Source organism: Scomber scombrus, chromosome 22 (genome assembly GCF_963691925.1).
Source record: "Scomber scombrus chromosome 22, fScoSco1.1, whole genome shotgun sequence".
NCBI classification, from domain to species: domain Eukaryota; kingdom Metazoa; phylum Chordata; class Actinopteri; order Scombriformes; family Scombridae; genus Scomber; species Scomber scombrus.
Genome location: NC_084991.1, coordinates 22048232 through 22067578, shown reverse-complemented (window position 1 = coordinate 22067578; position 19347 = coordinate 22048232). Strand labels below are relative to the sequence as shown.

The 19347-nt window shown below is 40.8% G+C and overlaps 1 protein-coding gene across 1 annotated transcript; it reads left to right on the top strand.

The window, feature by feature from the left end:
- Positions 1-1292: 1292 nt before the first annotated feature.
- mdm1 (Mdm1 nuclear protein) lies at positions 1293-18695 on the top strand. The gene is made up of 16 exons (XM_062443576.1): positions 1293-1310; positions 2546-2710; positions 3311-3460; positions 4457-4621; positions 4767-4856; positions 4950-5087; positions 5586-5747; positions 6444-6556; positions 6691-6733; positions 14349-14584; positions 15119-15243; positions 15286-15313; positions 16837-16919; positions 17624-17887; positions 18404-18466; positions 18563-18695. Exons 1-16 carry the CDS (start codon positions 1293-1295, stop codon positions 18670-18672), a joined length of 1953 nt encoding a protein of 650 aa, XP_062299560.1. The 3' UTR covers positions 18673-18695.
- The last annotated feature ends 652 nt before the right edge of the window (positions 18696-19347 follow it).

The window sequence follows — 19347 nt, the reverse complement described above, 5'->3', positions numbered from 1 at the left end:
AGCAGCAATCAGACCATTCTGGCTTCCAGAGTCACAGAGGCTGTGGTGGCATTCATCATTTCAAGCAACTTCTTTAACGACTTTGTTCATCAGCACTGGCTAAATTTATACCTGTGCTAAATTAGGATTGTTAAAAGGCATGTTTTTTTTCCTCATTTTTGACTGAGCTAGGTTGGCAGTTTCCTGCTTCTTCCTAGACTAAACACATTGTGGACCTATCTTTGCACTGGATTCAGACATTAAACCAGTTCTGAAAGGTGGCATTGAAGTGATGAATGCAGCCGCATCCAAATGCAAACTGGAATGATTCATTCACAACGAGATTTTACATTACTGAAATAAATCTGCTTCTATTTCTCTGTATGGCATGATGACCAGTGAAATGTAAAAGGAAGCAGTTCAGACGACCAAGTATCCGGTTAAAATCCCATTTCCATCCTGCTGAGTCATCTCAGTTCAGCTTTTGGGGAATTTGGAACTGGTACAAAATGGTCTGAACTGGTTTCTTCCACAACAGAAACCCACAACAGCAGCAGGAGGTAGGGGAGGGGAGGGGGGCGGGGGGGTGAAGCCAAATGTAAAGTAAAAACTAAAAAGCCTTAAATGAATAAAAGTGGTGCAATTTTGTAACAGCAACCTGTGTGTGGAGTCATTCCTGATTATAGATAGATACTACTGTTATAAGTAGGTACATGGTACCCTGAGTTTGTAAAATCATGCTGCTATTTTGAGTTATTAAGTCATTATTTTTCAGATAGTTTCTCATTATTTTGAGTTACTAAGGCATTATTTTGAGATAGTTTCTCATTATTTTGAGATACAAAGTCATTATTTTTAGATAGTTTCTCATTTTTTAGATAGTTTCTCATTATTTTGAGTTATTAAGGCATTATTTTGAGATAGTTTCTCATTATTTTGAGATACTATGGCATTATTTTAAGTTACTAAGTCATTATTTTAAGACAGTTTGTCGTTATATCGTCTTATAGTGTCTTTAGTTCATTACATTAGCAGTAATGTGCTTCTATACATAATAAAAGGTTTATTTTCAGGATTAAAACAAGGACGGCTCATTGTTGTCTCGCTGCGAACGCGCATGCGCAACACGCTGAGCCGCTGCTATGGCAACGGCGACAGCTTGTTTCCCTTAGCTGAAGCTGAGCTGCTGGTTAGCATGCTGGCCCTGGTAGTTAGCTGGTTTAACGCTTTTAACCAGCTCATTAACCAACTAACTGACTCAACTTGTCTCATCATGAAGCAGGAGTGACCTTTGGTGGTGTTTAATCTGCGCCATGACTGTCCGCTTCAAGGTAAGCAGCGAGTGATAGCATCGTTAGCATTAGCAGCATGTAACAGGTTGAATGAATGATATGATTTAATCTGATCAGAGATAATCCGGTTAACATGTGTGACTGAACAACAACCAGCAGCGACATATTATAACACTTTGAGTCTAAATGAACCTGAAGTGTGTTTATCTGTCTGTAATGATTCCTCCTGTTAATACTGACCATTAGAAGATCCCTTCATAATGTTTACAATGGAAGTGATGGAGGACTAAACCCACAGTCCTCCTTCTGTGGAAACATGGATTTAAAAGTTGATCTGAAGCTAATATGAAGATTCAATCGTCTGAATGAGTCAAATCAAGTATTCTATGTTTCAACGTTACAGTCTTTGTGTTACTATACTTCCACCACAGCTCAACAGGGAAACACTAAGAGGGAATCTGATGCTAAAAAGACTGTAAATGTGTCAGATATCACTTGATATGACTAACTCAGACTGATGAAGCTCAATAGAAGCTTTACATCTACTTTAAATGACTGTGTGGACACACTGTGGATACAGTCCTCCATCACTGAACACTGAAAGCACATTTGAAGATCTTTTAATAGTCAGTATGAACAGGAGGAATGATTACAGAGAAGAAAAACTTCTTTCACTGTTTTAAAACACACTTTAAAAACTGCAACAAACAACTAAGGATTAGTTGTATTAGTTAATCAGTGCTGCTTTTCATTGTAATACTATCTGTAACGATAGATGGACAGTTAATATAATATATATGTCATAAATAATAATAAAATACTGGTAAAAGTGCCCTGCAGTATCTAAAATATATCTAAAAGATACAACACCTGGTCATTCATCATTCACTCAGACTGTAGTAGGAGTTTGATTCAGAATATTTATTTATTAAGTAATTATTTGTTAATTATATTCATTTGGTGCCCCTAAACAGCTTTAAACCCCTGATTCAGGATCTTCCCAAAGGTCAATTAATTAAAAATTGGTCAATTTATTGATTAGTTGCCAACTATTAAATTAATTGCCAAATTATTTGATAATTTATTAATTGTTTGGTATTACTTTTGACAATAAAAAGGCCCAAATTTTGATTCCAGCTTCTTAAATGTGAATATTTTTAAGGTATCTTTTGTCGTCTTGTACTTTAAACAACTGATCGATTAATCTAGAAACCGATCAACAGATGAATTGATAATGACAGCAGAGTGTTTGTATGTTTGTGTATCTGTCTCAGAGTCAGAGTGAATATCAGAAGAGCTACAGGGTCTCCCGCTCCAGAAGTGTGTCTCCTCAGCGTTACGCCCCGTGGGCCGGCCTGCGCTCCGACCAGATGGGTACGTACCCCAACCTCATCAAACGTTGTCTGACAATGCTCCAGATACAGTCAGCTGGGAAGTCTGTAGTTGATTTATATATATTTTTAAAAGAAAGCTAAAAACTCATACATACTACACTTAAACTATAGAACTGATTTTAAAATGTATTTTACTTGATTTTTTATATTCTATATATTCTATATTTTAGCTGCTTTTACTATGTACTATTTTTACTATTTTAAGATGATTACTATTTTTATTTTCCATATTATATTACATTAATATTTTGTTTTTCTTTGTTCTTTTTTAACATTGCTTTACGCTCCTTTAATGTGAAGCACTTGGTGTATGTAAAGATGTTTAAACAGAGAAAAGAGCAGGACCTGAGAAGCTGCTGTTCGTTGTGACATATTTAATCTATATTAATATTAATTATTGTCATATTAACTCAATATGTCCACTCCTCCCTGCTCACTACCATTAAATAACTGCCTCTCAGTTTAGTTTTTGAACGTTTTACTCGAGTTGTGCGCTGTAAGAAGAGATTATCTTTGAACTCTTTAAAATCTTCACTCACAGATGCCTGGACTGATCTAGTGTATATTAAAAGAATATTATTTGATCGTTAATATAAAAGGTAAAAAATGACGTCTTATGTCATTCGGCCTGTCTGTGTATCTCAGGTATCAGCAGAGAACCCGGCCTTCAGCACAGGAAGAGGGTCGGTCCTGCTGGTCCTGCTCAGTCCCGAACCTTTCTGCTCCATCCACCAGATCCACAGCAGTCTGTCACTGAGCCGACCGTTCATGCACAGAGAACAGCGCCTCCTGCTGGTAGAGAAACATGCTGAGAATATATGAGTCTCTAGCCTCTTTCACGCTTGCACTGCAACCCTGAAAGTTTTCAAACATTAGTTAGTTAGTTAGCGTTATATATGAGGACGCTAATGTCTGAATTAGTCGGACCAGACATTAAACGGACTTCACCCTGCAAGTCAGTGTAATGTCAGATTGAGCTCATGTGTGAATACAGTAGTTGTAGAGAGTAAGTGCAACAAAATCCATCAGTGAGGGAAACTATTTATCAAACAACTGTTGAACAAACTGAATATAAAGGTAAATAAAACATCATTGAATTACAGCAGTCTACTCCCCTCTAATTCACAGCTGTTGTTTTACACATGAGGCTGTTGTTGGCCTGCTAAGCTGCATTGTTTGGACTGGGCCTGAATGGAAGAGGAGAGAGGACTTCTTGTGATTTCTCATAAAATAAAAGCTGTTTTATTTCTGATGAAAAGCTTAAAAATGCCCAATTACAACCGCAGTGTACTTCTTGCGTCATGTCCTGCCTCCTGCACCCATCGCCTAAACCAAACAGAGTGTTTCCAGTAGGTGTGAACCCATTTGACATAGATAATCTCCCGCTGTGTGTTACATGTGTGAAAGGGGAAACTCCGGATCTGATTTTCTGGACATTCTCGGAATTCATGCGTGAAATCGACTTTAAAGTATCGTGAAGTTATCAGAACCCTTTAATATAAAACATTTAAACTGTGACATTACAGTAAAATATACAGTTTATGCTGTAATAAAGACAGTATTAGTGTTTCAGACATCTCAGGAGGAATGATTACAGCGAGGTAACCTTTAACATGTGCACAGTTAGCTTTTATACAGTATTTAATGTTAACACGTCTACATACTTACAGTTTCAGCTTCTAATATTTTAGTAGTATGTTATAATAATTGTAGCATGTGTAATGTTAGTATGGTAACGCATAAAATGATGATGTTGGCATGTTAATGTCTCCCTCTCCTCTTCATTATCAGCCTCCAGGAGCCGTTCAGCCCACAGGAAGGAGCCGTCCCGGGAACCAAGACCTCCAATGCCAACACCTGGATCACGGACAGAACCAGCATATCTTGCAGATCGTGAACCTCCTGCAGGACCACGACGTGCTGCAGATCCTGAAGCAAGAACTTCTGGAAAATCTTGTAAATGTTGCTTTTGTTATCTTCTCACACACTTCTGTTATTATTATGTTGTCATTGTCTTTATTCTGGTATCAGTTTTGTTTAAATATCCCAGTATCGAGCCATATTGTTCTCATTGGTGCTGCTTTCTGTCTTTTAAGCAAAGCCCCGCCCCTCTAAAGGTGACAGCCAACCACAGCTCAGCAGCCCCGTGACCTCAGCACCTGATGGACTGCAGCCCTCGGCCAATGAGGAGGTCAGACGAAAACATAAGCGTGTCTGTCTTTAAACACTATCTTCACTGAGTTGATGAAGTTGGATGAACAGGATGTCTTACCCGGTGTTGCAGGTGGAGCTTGCTCTGCGGAGGAGGGCGGGGCTGAGGTCCGGAGGTCAAAGGTCAGGGAGTCACAGGACAGAGTACAACAGACAGTTCAGCTGGAAGAGGCCTGTAGCTGCTGCTTCACCTTTACTGACTGCAGAACAGGTACAGTACCAACTAATACTTACCAATACTACAAAATACTATCAGATACTACCACATATAACAAAATACTATCAAATACTACCACATACTACAAAATACTATCAAATACTACCACATATTACAAAATACTATCAAATACTACCACATACTACAAAATACTATCAAATACTACCACATACTACAAAATACTATCAGATACTACCACATATAACAAAATACTATCAGATACTACCACATACTACAAAATACTATCACATACTAGCATATATTATACATTTTAATCAAATACAACCCAGGAGGTCTGAACACAGTCAATATAAACTGAGTGCAGTTTAAAGACCTGCAGTTCAGTTGTTTGTCCACTAGGTGGCGACAGACAGTTAACTGATCACTGTGCTGATTCATTCGCTGTAACCGGTGAGCTGTTGCTTTCACTCATTACCTGCCATTGTTGCTGACCTTTGACCTTTGCCCCCCTGACCCCACTCCCCTCCACAGGTGCTTTACTCCAGCAGCAGGTCTGTCTCCCCCTTGAAGAAGAACCCTGTTTCCATGGCAACAGAGTACCAGCAGAACTTCCAGGGTCTGCTCCCACCGGCCAGACCTCGCCTTCGGAAACATCTGGAGCATCAGAGAGTCCCACTGTTTTACACACACACGGTAAACGCACACACACGCACGCACACACACACACAAACACACACACACACACACACACACGTTTCATGCTTCACTGTTAACATTCATTCTCAGTGTTGCATAGCGGACCTGGATTAGGATTATTCTGCTTTTTTGGGGATTTTCTGCCATTTGATACAGTCATGATTTCAGATATTAAACATGGTCAAACTTCTTAAACTGTTCTGAATGTTTGGTTATTCACATTGTCCACTTACATATCTTGGACCAGATTCAGGCTCCACCATGTATGGCTGTATCTGAGAGGTTTCCATTTGGAGTAAAGAACGAGAAAAAGAAGTGAAATCCTGCTATTGTTGTTACACATATTGTATTGTAATAAAAAAATATATGGAGTTGGAAATGTGCAGAATATGTGCTCTTTAAAACTGCACTAATACAGACATGTAGTACAGTCTGTTGTGCTCTGATCACTTAAACAGTTTATGTGTTAACAGCTGAGATGTCTTTCTTTAAACTTTTGTGCAAAAACGTTCTTTAAATCTTTCTTTAGATCTTTAAAAACACCTCAGAAATATTTAGTCTCAGCTAGTCAGTGTAGTTTTCAGCAAGCAAATAAGAGGGAATTTGTTGGGAACTACTTTCAGTGGCGGATTAATCCACATTTGGAGTTCTAGTGAGGAACAAATGTGTTGACTCAGCTGTTTTGATCTCCAGAGCAACAAAAAGAGGAGGGAGGAGTCGGAGAAGCTGCTCCGTCCAGACCAGACCCCCAGCCCTCAGAGAGAAAACACCACGCCCCCTCCTCCACGGATTCAGAGAGGTCACAGGTGTGTTTCTGTGTGTGTGTGTGTGTGTTACTGTGTATTGTGCATTCATTCATTATGTTCATGGAGCCGTCCGTCTGTCTGTCTGACAGGATTTTGACAGAGTATCAGTCCAGCTTTCGTTCTCCTCTCTACAGGATCCCCGAAGAAGGCGGAGAAACGGACGCCGACGCCCCTCAGGTGAATGCACAGTATGTTGTCATGTTACGAGGTTAGTGGTCAGAAACTGAGAGCTGAGAAGATGGATATAGGTACGGAGAGAGGTCCAAGATGTGTTTAAATAAAGATAAAAACTTAAGATATAGGGAAAATGAGTCTCTGATGTGATGCAATACTAACATGATTTATAAACTTCCTGCATGTATTGAGATTCTTCATCTACTTACTGTTCTGTACACGCGAGTCCGTCAGTATACTCAGTGGTAAAATCGCGGTGTTATAGAGGACATATTAACCTTTTTGGCATTGTTTGTTATCCTTATTCTCTCTTGATGCCAAAGTTCCAAAACTTGAGGTGAACATTTGCAGAAATGCTGCCTGCAAGTCAAAAGTCGGGACTTCAACCTGCAGAACTTTGCGTGCAATGAAGTTTCTACCTTCGATGAACTGACGTCAGCTTGTCGTGCATGCACATTAACAGCCGTCCATTATGTAGACTTGGTTGCTAAGGTGTTTCCATGTGTTGTTCACGCTGTCCACTCTCAGATTTAAGATCTGATTCAGCTCCAACATGAACGGTTGGATTTGAGTAGTTTCTATTTCAAATAGAAGAAGGAGAGAATGGAGTGAAATCCTGCTACTATAGTTTGTTTACGTTGCCTCTGGAGCTGGAGGAAGCTTCCTGAAGCCGACCAATCAGAACAGAGTGTTTCAGACAGAGGCTGAACTGAGGGGCTGCATAAAGGGCCAGTAGAAGATAAATAAGGAGTTTTTAACTGGAAATCATGCAAAGATATTCCAGTAGAGACACAGAATATAAACACATCTGGAAAATATGTCCCCTATAAGGAAAACGGTTGGGAACCACTGAGCTAATTAGTATTTCTGGACATGAATTCAGTGAAAGAAGGCGGCAGTAGGGAATAATGAATTTGTCTGTTTTAATAAGATATCATGAAATTTGTTAAACAACAACTTATCTTCTGGCTGCCTGAGCGGTCAACGTTCGACCACTTTCAGCCTCTTACCGATAAACTTAAACTGTCATTGATGTGGTTGATGGGGAATTTGTGTAACGTGCTTGTGTTTGTGTGTGTTGCTGATGGAAACCAGAGTGCTGAGTGTGAGCAGTGAAACCACAGAGCTTCATTTCAGGGAAACAAGAGACTGTTAGTCACACACACACACATACACACACAAACACACACACACACAGGTAGGTTCCCACCACCATTGTGGAAAGTGTCGTTGAGGAAGGGGGGAGCTGCTCGTACGTGTAGAAACACTTTTCTACATGAAATCTGCAGATTTGAGTTCATCATCAAACCACCTCATTCAAACAGGCGAAATGTTTGCAAGGATCGACAAAATACCTTCAAACATTCCCTGAACACATGCAGGAAAAACTGTTTCTATCACTATTAGTCTTACGTTTATATTTCTAATATTTCTACGCTGTTTTTACGCAACACGGTGAAAACCTTTGTGTACGTTTGGTCTACTGTCCAACCTGTTATGTCTCATCTGAGCCCCTTCGTTCAAATGAAAGAAGATCTTGTGTTTGTCTCTTTGCTGTTTCAACATGACAGTGGGCCTCATGTGAGAACCACCACAGCAGTACAAGTGACTGTGACTCTGTGGCATGCTTGACTTTTCTCACACTTAGAATAATCTTGCAGCTGATAGAGTAACATCACCTCCTCTAGTATCTGTGTAACGGTCACATGACGCCTCTCCTATTAGTCATGGAGCACTTTGCTTTAGAAAGTCAGTTTTTAGCATCTTAACTAGAAAGCATCGTCTGTCACAGTGCAGTGCCGCTCTGATCTTCTTTGGGAAGATTTTTGTGAATGAAACTCGACCACAAACAGAGAGGAGCAGGACGTTGATTATGCTAATGTTGACATCTCAGGAGTGTTCACCTGCATTATTAGCATTCATGAGGCTGAAATGAACAATTCAAGTGTGTGCAGACTTTGAACACTCATACAAACAAAACTCATAGAAAAAAGTAAGAGAGAGAGAGAAGAACAGAAAAATGTTGGTGCATGAGGCCCAATGTCTTCATATGCAAAGCCAGCTATGTGGACAAATGGTTTTCCCAGTTTGGTGTAAAAAACCTTAACTGGTCTGCAACCAAACCACATCAGACACCAGCAAGCCAGACCTTATCACCGACATCTGTGTTGAGCCTCACAAATGCTCTTGTGGCTGAATGGGAGCAAATTTCTGCAGCCAGAGTCCAACATGTTGTGGAGAGCGAGAAACCAGGATAGTGGGGGCAGAAAAACATGCATCAAGATTTATAGATATATACCAATTATAATTATATTTTTCAGTAGTAGTGACTAAAACATGACTAATAACAGGTTTTTAAACAGGCCTGAGGTCACATTCACTCTGTGTGTGTGTGTGTGTGTGTGTGTGTGTGTGTGTGTGTGTGTGTGTGTGTGTGTGTGTGTGTGTGTGTGTGTGTGTTTGTGTGTGTGTGTTTGTGTGTGTTTGTGTGTGTGTGTGTGTGTGTGTGTGTGTGTGTGTCTCTAACATGTAGGTCACTGAGTTCATGTCCTCTGTAATGTTTCCTCCTGTCTGCTACAGTCTGCTATTAAAACTTTCACATAGCAGCTTTTTTAATGAGCATGTTTAGACTTGATATGTGTAATTTGAGACGTTTTAATCCAGTAATAAATATAATGAATAAATAAATAATGTTCCTGGTAGTGGGAACACGACTTAACACAATACTAGTCAGCTTTCTGAATCAAATGTGTTTAAGGGGGATTCAGGAAATTAAATAGAATAATGGCTGCTGCTGTGCTGCTTCAGTTCCACTCACTGAATGGAAATACTACACGTGTCCGCCTCATGGTTTTATTGAGTCACTTTGCAACGCTGACGTCGGTCTCCCCAGTTATGGGACAACTCTTCAGAATCTACGCTCTGTTTGTGGGTTCAGGCATGATTGCTCTTTATATTTATTCTCACTAAACACATATAAACATCTTGCTACCTTTAACAGTGAGGGAGCAGGAAAACTAAACCAAACAAAAACTGAAACATAATCTGGTCTGTGCTTCATTGTGGTTACTGAATTAAAAAGAAACACAGGTACGACTGAAGGTCTCACTACGCTATGGAAAAGAATCAAGAGGAAAGTAGCGTGGGGGTAAACAAGGGTCAAGCAAAGCAAGATTAAATGCTTTAATTGATTTTTAAATTCAAACTGCACACAACTACAGAAAAGCCTTTTCTAGAGGAGATGCATGTAAAACACTGTCGAGTCAAATCAAAAGCTTTTCAACTATGAAACCCTACTAGAATGACTTATAACACATTAAACATGCAAAGCTCTTCATATTTAACAGGTTTAATATTGCTCAGTAAGCTGCAACTAATAGGACTATGTGTTCTTACTGTTGCATTAAAAATACACCGTCTTGCTAAAAGTATGTGCGGTTTAATACAGCCGACCCAGAAAGGTGCTGAATCAGCCTTATGGTCATTTAGTTTGTGCTGCTGTTGGATTGTATTGTGCTAAACCGAAAAATGTTTAGTCTATTCTTATTCAGATGTGTGTTTTCATTCAGCATCTTTGTATAATAGAGAGAGACAAACCTCTCTAAAGTGTCATTCTGCTCTAATTTACAGCGCATCAGTCCGTGATGAGAACGGAGCAAAGCTGCATTAGAATAAATAAAGTAATCTTTTCATAACATTCATAATTATTAACATAACTTTTAGTTTGTTTCCACCTCACACACGTTTCTGAAACCAAACCTGTACGTCAATATGAAATGTTAGAAAGGCCTCTATGAAGCATTTCTACACCTACTCTGCCTTCATGAAGGAAGGTTTTTATTGCAGAGCTGTTTGATTAGACTGCACAAGTTTTAGCTACGTGCACATGCAACCAGTAACTGAGTGCAACATGTTATGACTTCCAGTAAGTTGTTATTGTTGAGATGCATCTGTGCAGTCAGAGCACCAACAAGTGAGTTAAAGCCAACTATTCTGCAGCTTATTTGACTTTTGCAGAATCTCTTCTAAATAAATGAACTACAGGAAAACTGAGCTGCAGGTCCAGGAATCAGTGGGTGATTCACTTTCCATGCCTGCAGCGAACCTGACCTGTGAAGAGTGTCGTTATGGAGGGAAGCTGTCAGCTGACATCATCGTGGCTCTTCAGAGGAAACTATCAAACCTGCACTGACTCAGTCATTCAGCAGGCTGACAGTTAGAGAGTAGAGATGTGTGGCGTCAGGCTTACTGCTCATCTGGGGGTTGAGGTTTAGGTTAGAGGCAGGCTGAGGTTTGGTCTGGATTATCTGGGGTCTGGAGCAGAATCACAATCTGCAGCGTGAGCAAAGCAAATAATGTCTAATTTGACTTTTTGCTGTTGAATTTGAACTGATGCAGATTTGTTGTTTTTTGGAGGGGAGTTTGACAAAGGAAGAACAACAGATGCTGCTGTAACCTCTTTATGATTTCCCATAACTCCCCTTTTGCAATTTGCAAGTCAGCATTTCCCCCCTGTTCTGTTTGATACGTGCACCTGCACTAATATGTCAATCAAAGGCAACACCAGCAATGTTTCCACACATCTTACAGTTAGTTACGTTTGCAGATAGTTGACATTTGAGTGTTTTTGACAGACATACAATAGAATATATCTTACTTTATTGTCCTCAGCTCACCAAAACATGAGGAATGCAATACACATGATTCTTACAAGAAAGAGAAAGCAAAGCAAAGTCAGTATATGAAACACAGAGAAAATGTTTTCACAATTTCACAGTCTGTTTTAAATGAAGCAGCAGCTCTTCAGCTCAAGGCGAGAGAGAAAAGAGGTCAGGAGGGGATTATTATGCTCATTTCCAATTCTATATTCTTATGTTTGGACTCCATTAGTGTATCTGTGCACCATGACACTCATAAGTAATATCTACGTCTGGGACACACAATATGACTTTTATAATGCCCATCAATAACAGAATGTTTCATATCAGTAATAAGGTTAAAGCTGCAGTTGGTAACTTTGAGGAGAGAGAGGACTTAGCATCAAATTTGAAGAAGTACAACTTTCAGATCCCTCCCCCTCCCTCTCCGCTGCACTCCTGCCCTGCCTCCAAAGTCCCTCCCCCAGAGGAGGCTGACGTGCGCATGACGGCACGCGACGGTCCTCGCTGATGGTTGTTGCTGCGCCATTACTTTCTCTACGCTCCTGAAGCCGCTCTCCCGAGCTGAGGAGGAAGGGGGAGGGGCCTGTGTGCATGAGCAGTGATTGACAGCTGTCAGACACTCCATCAGAAACCATCCTGGCTCTGATTGGTTCTTTTTGTCCGGTCGCGTTGGATTCTGGCAATTTGCAGTAGGAGCAATAGATGGGGCTAAATGAGCCTGTTTTTTTTAGTTTTTTTTTACAGATTACTAGTTTCATTTAATGCTGTCTTTACATAGTGACAGTCTTAGCAAATATGACAAAAAGTTACTTATATAAGACTTACCAACTGCAGCTTTAAGCAGCATGTGTTCAAGTAAATATTACGTGTGTCAGCTTCATACACTCCTCACACAGGATGTTTTTTTTAAACTTGATTATTTTGATTATATCCCCCAATTAAACTCCCACTGTCAAAGAAAAATCCCCTAACGAGCCAAACACACAATAAACCTGTCAGGAAGGAAACTGGCAATAAATGAAGAGAATAAAAACAGCTGATCTGCGTCTGGAAGCAGGTCAAACAAACAGGCGGGACTCCTGGTTTGAACTAATATTTAAACTGTGATGAACGTTGTGATGATGCAGCTGTTTTGTCAATAAGAATATCAGCTGATCATTTTCACTGTGTATGTTTGCTGCACGTGTCAGGTGGAAAAAAACATAAGCGAGACCCTGAACACACACACACACACGAGCAGGCTGTGTGTCCCAGCCGTTATTGTTATTGATTATTGATTAATCTGCAGAAAACATTACTTGATTGTAAATGGACTGTACTTATAGAGCTTTTCTGGTCTTTTTGACCACTCAAAGTGCTTTTACACTACATGTCACATTCACCCATTCATACACTGATGACAGCAGCTACCACACGTTGCCAACCTGCTCATCAGGAGGGAGACTAACCATTCACACACATTCACACACCATCAGGAGCAATTTGTTGTTAAGTATCTTGCCCAAGGATACATCGATATGCGGACTGGAGGAGCTGGGAATCTGGGAAATGTGGAAGACCAACATCCCTGTATTCCAGACAGTTTCAGAGGATTGCTTTTTCTATTTTAAATGATGACTCTCACCCTTTGAGCTGTGAGTTCCAGCTTCTCCGCTCCAGACGAAGCTATTTGGTCCCTAAATGTAAAACCAAACGCTATCGGAACAGTTTTATTCCTGCTGCCATCATTGAGCACCTTGCACATGACTTATTTATTTATCTATTTATTTATGTATATCTATTTTGTAGCCAGGAATTGGGGTTACTTTATTATATTTATTATATCCTTGGATCAAGAGACATTTTTATCTTGGTCGGAAATCTGTGTGTTTATTGGTGAGGCCTTGAGCTTTGGAGCACTTTTATCTTCATCATGTTTTTCTCTTTTGGTAGTTATGGTGTAATGTATGTATGTATGGATCAATGGATGACAACTCACTGCAAAACAAATCTACCTACAGGTCTGAATAAAGTAACCTCAAACCTCTAAGGCCGCTCTGCCTCCTGAGCCACAGCCGCCTGTGAGTGTATAAAAAGCCTGAAAATAGTGAAGAACATCTATTATAGTCTCCCAGTGCAGATGCAAATACATTTATTATTATAAATATAAGAATAAATTAACAATTTTCACCAGAATAAACCTTTTAAAAAGCAGCAAATTCTCACATTTTTGGAGCTGGAAATCAAAAAATGTTTGAAATTTTCACTTGAAACACGACAATAAAAATTGCTCCTGACTTATCAGCTCATCCAATATTCAGCAGCCTGGATTTATACTAGGACAAAGAAGCATGATCACTTCTCTCTACTGGCTGCCTTTGCTCTGATGCATCTTCTCTCGTTGTTTAAAGGTCCAGAAGTGACCCAGACTCTGCAACGATGGCTGCAAACTCTATTTCTTCTTTCATTTATTATTTTATTTTATCTTATTTATCTTTTTGTTTTTGTGTTGTGTTCAGTTGTTGTTCACACAGCTCCCTCTAGAGACACAGAAAGGGTTCATAGTGACGTTTTACACATAGAAACACACGCTGAGTTGAGCTGAGGTGAGAATAAGCGGAGTTTCCCTTTCAAGTAGTCGACTTCACATCTGGTCTGACATGAGCGAGAAGATGAAGAGCGAGCAAAACAAAACTTTATTTGTGTGGTTAAAGTACTAAAGAAGAAAATAAACCACAAAGATTGTCACTTTTCATTCTAGTATTCATGCATCCTGCCTTTAGAGCATTTTCAGCGTCTGTCTGCCTCTGCACATTTTCTTTTTATTTAACTTTCATATTAAAAAGTTGCATGAAAAACCTGCATCTCAGAGAGCAGATCTGTTGCTTTTTACTCCATTATTGGGACTAAATAAACTGTTTTAACTTCAGATCCTGATAGTTAAAGGTTGTAAAGCTTCTTTCTTTGCTCCTGAACAGGTGAAGGAGTTGAGTGAGTTGAGGCAGAGAGCGTCTGCGTACCGCCGTCGAGCTTGGGGAACTAACTTCTCCAGAGATCACCTGAGCCAGCTGCTGTCTGAACACAACGCTCTGTGGGAGCCGACAGACACCACAGACTCTCCCACTCAGCCCACGACCCCCAGTCTGTCCTGCAACCTCAGTCACGACCAGGACAGCCGCAGCTCTGCCTGTGTGGAGGCCCTGGACCTGGCCAGGTGAGAGAACATGCATCATCATCATCATCAGCATCATCATCATCATCATCTTAGGCTTCCTGGTGTTTTCCCGTCAACCAAGAAACGTTTGTCCTGCCAGGTCAATTTCAATAAGCCAACTTCATTCCAATGTTGCACTTATTTTTTGTACATAATAGTCAATAGGCCTCATTTAAAGTAGATTATACCTCATCTTTTAGTTTTTAAATAAAGCAGAAATTATGAATGATTTAACATCAAAATTGAACAGACTGGTCAAGATACAGTTTTGAAACCATTTTCCTCTAGTCTGGTTTGACTGTTTTATAAACCCTAAAATCAAATTATCACCAAATTCAGTAAGAGTAGTGATGATTATAGTTGCAATTAATGTATTATAGAAACATCCATGTGGTTTTTCAGGTAATTAAATGACTAAAAATCCATATTTCTGATATAAAAACATTTTAACCCCGAGGACAACAGCAGGGTTTAAAGCTTCTCTGTGTTGATCTGAATGAAATCTGTTTATCTGTGTGTGTGTTTCTCTTGCAGCCGCTCCAGTAGCTGCAGTCAGAGGTCGTCTGCTGTGGCGTCAGGTGACGTACGGCGAACAAACAAAAAGAAAAACAGAAACACACTAGCTCTTCCAGGTCCTGCTGCTGACAGGAGTTTGCCCGGCGGAGAAGAAGAAGAAGAGGATGAAGAGGAAGGAGAGGAGGAGGAGGAGGAAGAAGAATGCACACAGGAGTAAGTTTCTCTCTTCAGACTGTGTCACTTGAATAACTCCTCCTTTTTTCTTTTGACTGAGTCAGATGCTGATTAGTGCTGCAGCTAATCATTATTCTCACTATCAATTCATCTTTCTATCAATCCATTAGTCGCTCAGTTTATAAAATGTCGGATAGTTTTGTTTCCTGAAAGAAAAAGTGACGTCCTCAGTCAACAACCCAAAGATACTCAGTTTACTGTCAGAGGACAAAACAAACCAGAAAATATTCACATTTAAGAAGCTGGAATCAGAGAATTTAGATTTTTTTTCCTAAGTTATATAAAGTTGACAACTAATCGATTAATTGACTGAACGTTGCAGCTCCTGCAGTTTAACTCTGAGTCACTGCTGGTTTCACATGAATAAAAAGTCTCTTTACACAATCATGATGTTTATCTGATGTTGACGTTGCGGCTCAGTAACAGTCAGTCAGTCTCCGCTGTGCTCCAGACTGAAATATCTCAATATCAGATATCGTGTTCTGATCAATCTTACCGACTGACTCTCACCGTCTCCTCTCCTCTGTCAGTGGTTAGCACCGTCGCCCCACAGCAAGACGGTTCTACGCTGGAGTTTGCATGTTCTGCTTGTGCCTGTGTGGGTTCTGTTGAGGTTCTCCAGCTTCCTCCCACAGACCAGAAACATGCAGCTTAGGTTAATTAGAGACTCTAAATTGAATGAATCTATATATGTCTATACGTCTCAGCCAATGACAGCTGGGATTGGATCCTCACATGTATTTTAATGACAGCGCTGTTCAACCTTTCATGTAGCGCCACCGTCGGGTCGAACATCGATCTTGTCCAATGACTGTCTCACGTCAGCCTCTGCTTTGTGTTGTTGTGTTCGTGTTAGCCTTTAGCACGAAGCAGCAGTGTGTTAAAGTGCAGCTGCTGTTCTCTTAGTCTAGTTTCTATTGTCAGGAAATCTGTGTGTGTGTGTGTGTGTGTGTGTGTGTGTGTGTGTGTGTGTGTGTGTGTGTGTGTGTGTGTGTGTGTGTGTGTGTGTGTGTGTGTGTGTGTGTGTGTGTGTGTGTGTGTGTGTGTGTGGTGATACTTGTACACATTGACCCTGTTAGTAGGTTAAGCAGCTGGTTTACTCCTCCAGACGTGCCAAGTCGGATGGTTAGTTAACTTGGGAAACCCCCCCCGCCCAAACTATACACCTTAAAAAAAAACACACATCTGATAATCTGACGTGGACGGACAACACGACGTAAAAACCAGATCTGATCCGACCATAAACTGAAACTTTACTTTACGACGGGCAGCGGAGTCAGTCGGGCTGTAACAGGAAGTCCAGCTGTGTGAGACTTCTGTAAATATTTGTATACATATTGTAATGTATGTTGTTTTTGTACTAATTTGCTGGTAATTTCTTATCTTAAGCAATATATAATAAAAGTTTGTGTGTTTGTGTGTGTGTGTGTGTGTGTGTGTGTGTGTGTGTGTGTGTGTGTGTGTGTGTGTGTGTGTGTGTGTGTGTGCGTGTGTGTGTGCAGGGAGGAGGGAAGGTTACCGACTCCCAAGCTGAAGACGCGGCCTGTTCAGAGGACTCACCATGATGTCACCACACCTGTCGCAGGTAAACACACACACACACACACACACACGCTCCAACTTCAACTTCTCTCCTGAAATACTGAGTCAGTGATTATTTAACCCTCCTGTTGTCCTCGAGTCAAGGAAGGAAGGGAGGAAGAAGGAGGGAAGGTAGGGAGGAAGGAAGGGAGGAAAAAGGAAGGAAAGGAGGGAGGAAGGAAGGAAGGAAGGGAGGAAAAAGGAAGGAAAGGAGGGAGGAAGGAAGGAAGGGAGGAAGAAGGAAGGAAAAGAGGGAGGAAGGAAGAAGGAAGGAAAGGAGAGAGGAAGGAAGGAAGAAAGGAGGGAGAAAAGAAAGGGAGAGGGAGGGAGAAAGGAAAAGAGGAATGGAGGACAGAGGAAAGAAGGTAGGGGGGAGGAAAGAAAGGGAGAAGGAGGAAAGAAGGAAGGGAGGAACGAAAGGAAAGAAGGAAGGAGGGAAGGAAAGAAGGGGGATGGAGGAAGGAAAGAAGGAGGGGAGGAAAGAGAGACGAAGGAAAGAAAGAGGGAGGAAGGAAGAGAGAGGAACAGTCAAAACAGACGGGGTCAATTTGACCCGGGAGGACGACACAATGGTTAAATGAGTCATTCTGGTCTCTGAGCCTCTAATCTGCTGATCTGCGGATCATTTTGGACATTTTTGCTCCTTTAATAAGATTTGAAAGCTGATGAACAGTCTGCTGTGACCTCTGACCTCAGTTTGTCCACCAGGAGGCGCCATACTGGTAGGTAAGATGAGAAGCTCCGAAGACGCCGACCTGCCCGTCACACGTAAGGAGGCGTGGCAAGACAACCACCCCACCCGCCTGTTCTCCTCTAGCCCCGCCCTCAACCACAAACCAGCCTCCAGCCCGCCCTCTAAACCAATCAGGACCAAGCAAACGCCTTATTCCCCGGTAGCCCCGCCCCCGCCGGGCCCGACCCTGCAGCACTGTATCCAAGGCACGCTGAGGCACCCCGACTTCCAGCACAACGGTGAGCCTCAGCAACAACAAAGTAAAACACTGAAACCCTTATACAAATACATCTGGGTCTATAGTATAATAATATTATATAATTACTTATATCAGTGTCAATTACCTAAAGAAATCCTCCATTATTGCATTTATTACAGCCATCACAGATAAATGGATATTAGAAAGAACTGTCAGTAAACTTTCTCCTTGATATGAGAATGTTTAATTAACCCTCGATAGCACAGCGTTGCTTCAGGGTAACGTAACTCTCTTCCCACAGGATCAGAAACACTAAAAACCAAACACCAATTAAAAAATGTTCTTTTTAAAAGCGAGGGAGTAAAGGAAGTTGTGTCGGCTACACCACAACAAATTAATTCTCAGATCTACACTATAATATATTTACAGTGTACACACAGAATAATGTACAGTATCTATATATACAGTATTTATAATATCTCTATCTATATACAGTATAATATACAGTATCTATAGTATTTATCTTGAATAATGATTATTGTGTTCTTTAACTCAGGTGAGTTGGGTTTGAGGTTCAGGGAGCTTCAGTGTTCAGGAAGCGGCTGCGGCTCTGATGAAGGTGAATCTTTTAAAAGAAATTATAAAACATAATTCAACTCGTCTGTTATTCTTTTGTTTAAAAAAAAAAAAAAAAAAACTTCTCTCTGTTGCCTAGACGACCGTCTCTCAGTGATGTCGTGGCGCTCAGCAGCTTCCTGCTCCATGGCGTCGGGCGTCCTGGAGCGCGCTCAGAAGAGACGGGAGAACTTCTGGGGGAAGAGATGACGCCGAGCCGGGCCGCTGCCGTCACCATGGAAACCAGCGCGTCGCTTATAGAAAAGAGCTTTTGTAGTTTGTGAATCACTGTTTTTACAATAATCGGTCAGTCGTGTATTTTTTAAATAAGAAAGTAATTAATTTAAATAGAATAATGTATTTTTTTTATAGATTAAATTATTTTGATGCTATTTTAGTTTTGTAATAGATGTTTTTATGAATGTAGTAATTATGCCGCCTGCTGATTGGTCGCTGCGATCAAAGAACAATTATGTTTTTATGTCATTAGAGACGAATAGAAATCATGGAAATTGTACTCGAGTCGTTTGAAGTCACCAAAAAATACAAACATCTGAACATGAACCAGTTTCTTTGAAGTCTTTTAATCACAAATCTTTGAATCTTCTCTTTCCTTCCTTCCTTCCTTCTTCCTTCCTCCCTCCCTCCTTCTCTTTCCTTCCTTCCTTCCCTCCTTCCTTCAGCCTTTCCTTCCTCCCTCCCTCTCTTTCCTTCCTTCCTCCCTCTTTTTCTTTCTCCCTCCCTCCCTCCCTCCCTCCCTCCCTCCCTTCATTCCTCCGTCCTTCCTCCCTCCCTCCTTCTCTCTTTCCTTCCTCCCTTCTTTCCTCTGTCCTTCATCCATCCCTCCTACCTTCCTTCCTTCCTTCATTCCTCCGTCCTTCCTTT

Excerpts from the sequence above, each read along its gene's own strand:
- mdm1 (XM_062443576.1), top strand. Across the intron at positions 5,088-5,585 it reads CTTTACTGACTGCAGAACAG|GTGCTTTACTCCAGCAGCAG; the intron begins GTACAGTACCAA and ends TCCCCTCCACAG. Across the intron at positions 16,920-17,623 it reads TGTCACCACACCTGTCGCAG|GAGGCGCCATACTGGTAGGT; the intron begins GTAAACACACAC and ends TTTGTCCACCAG.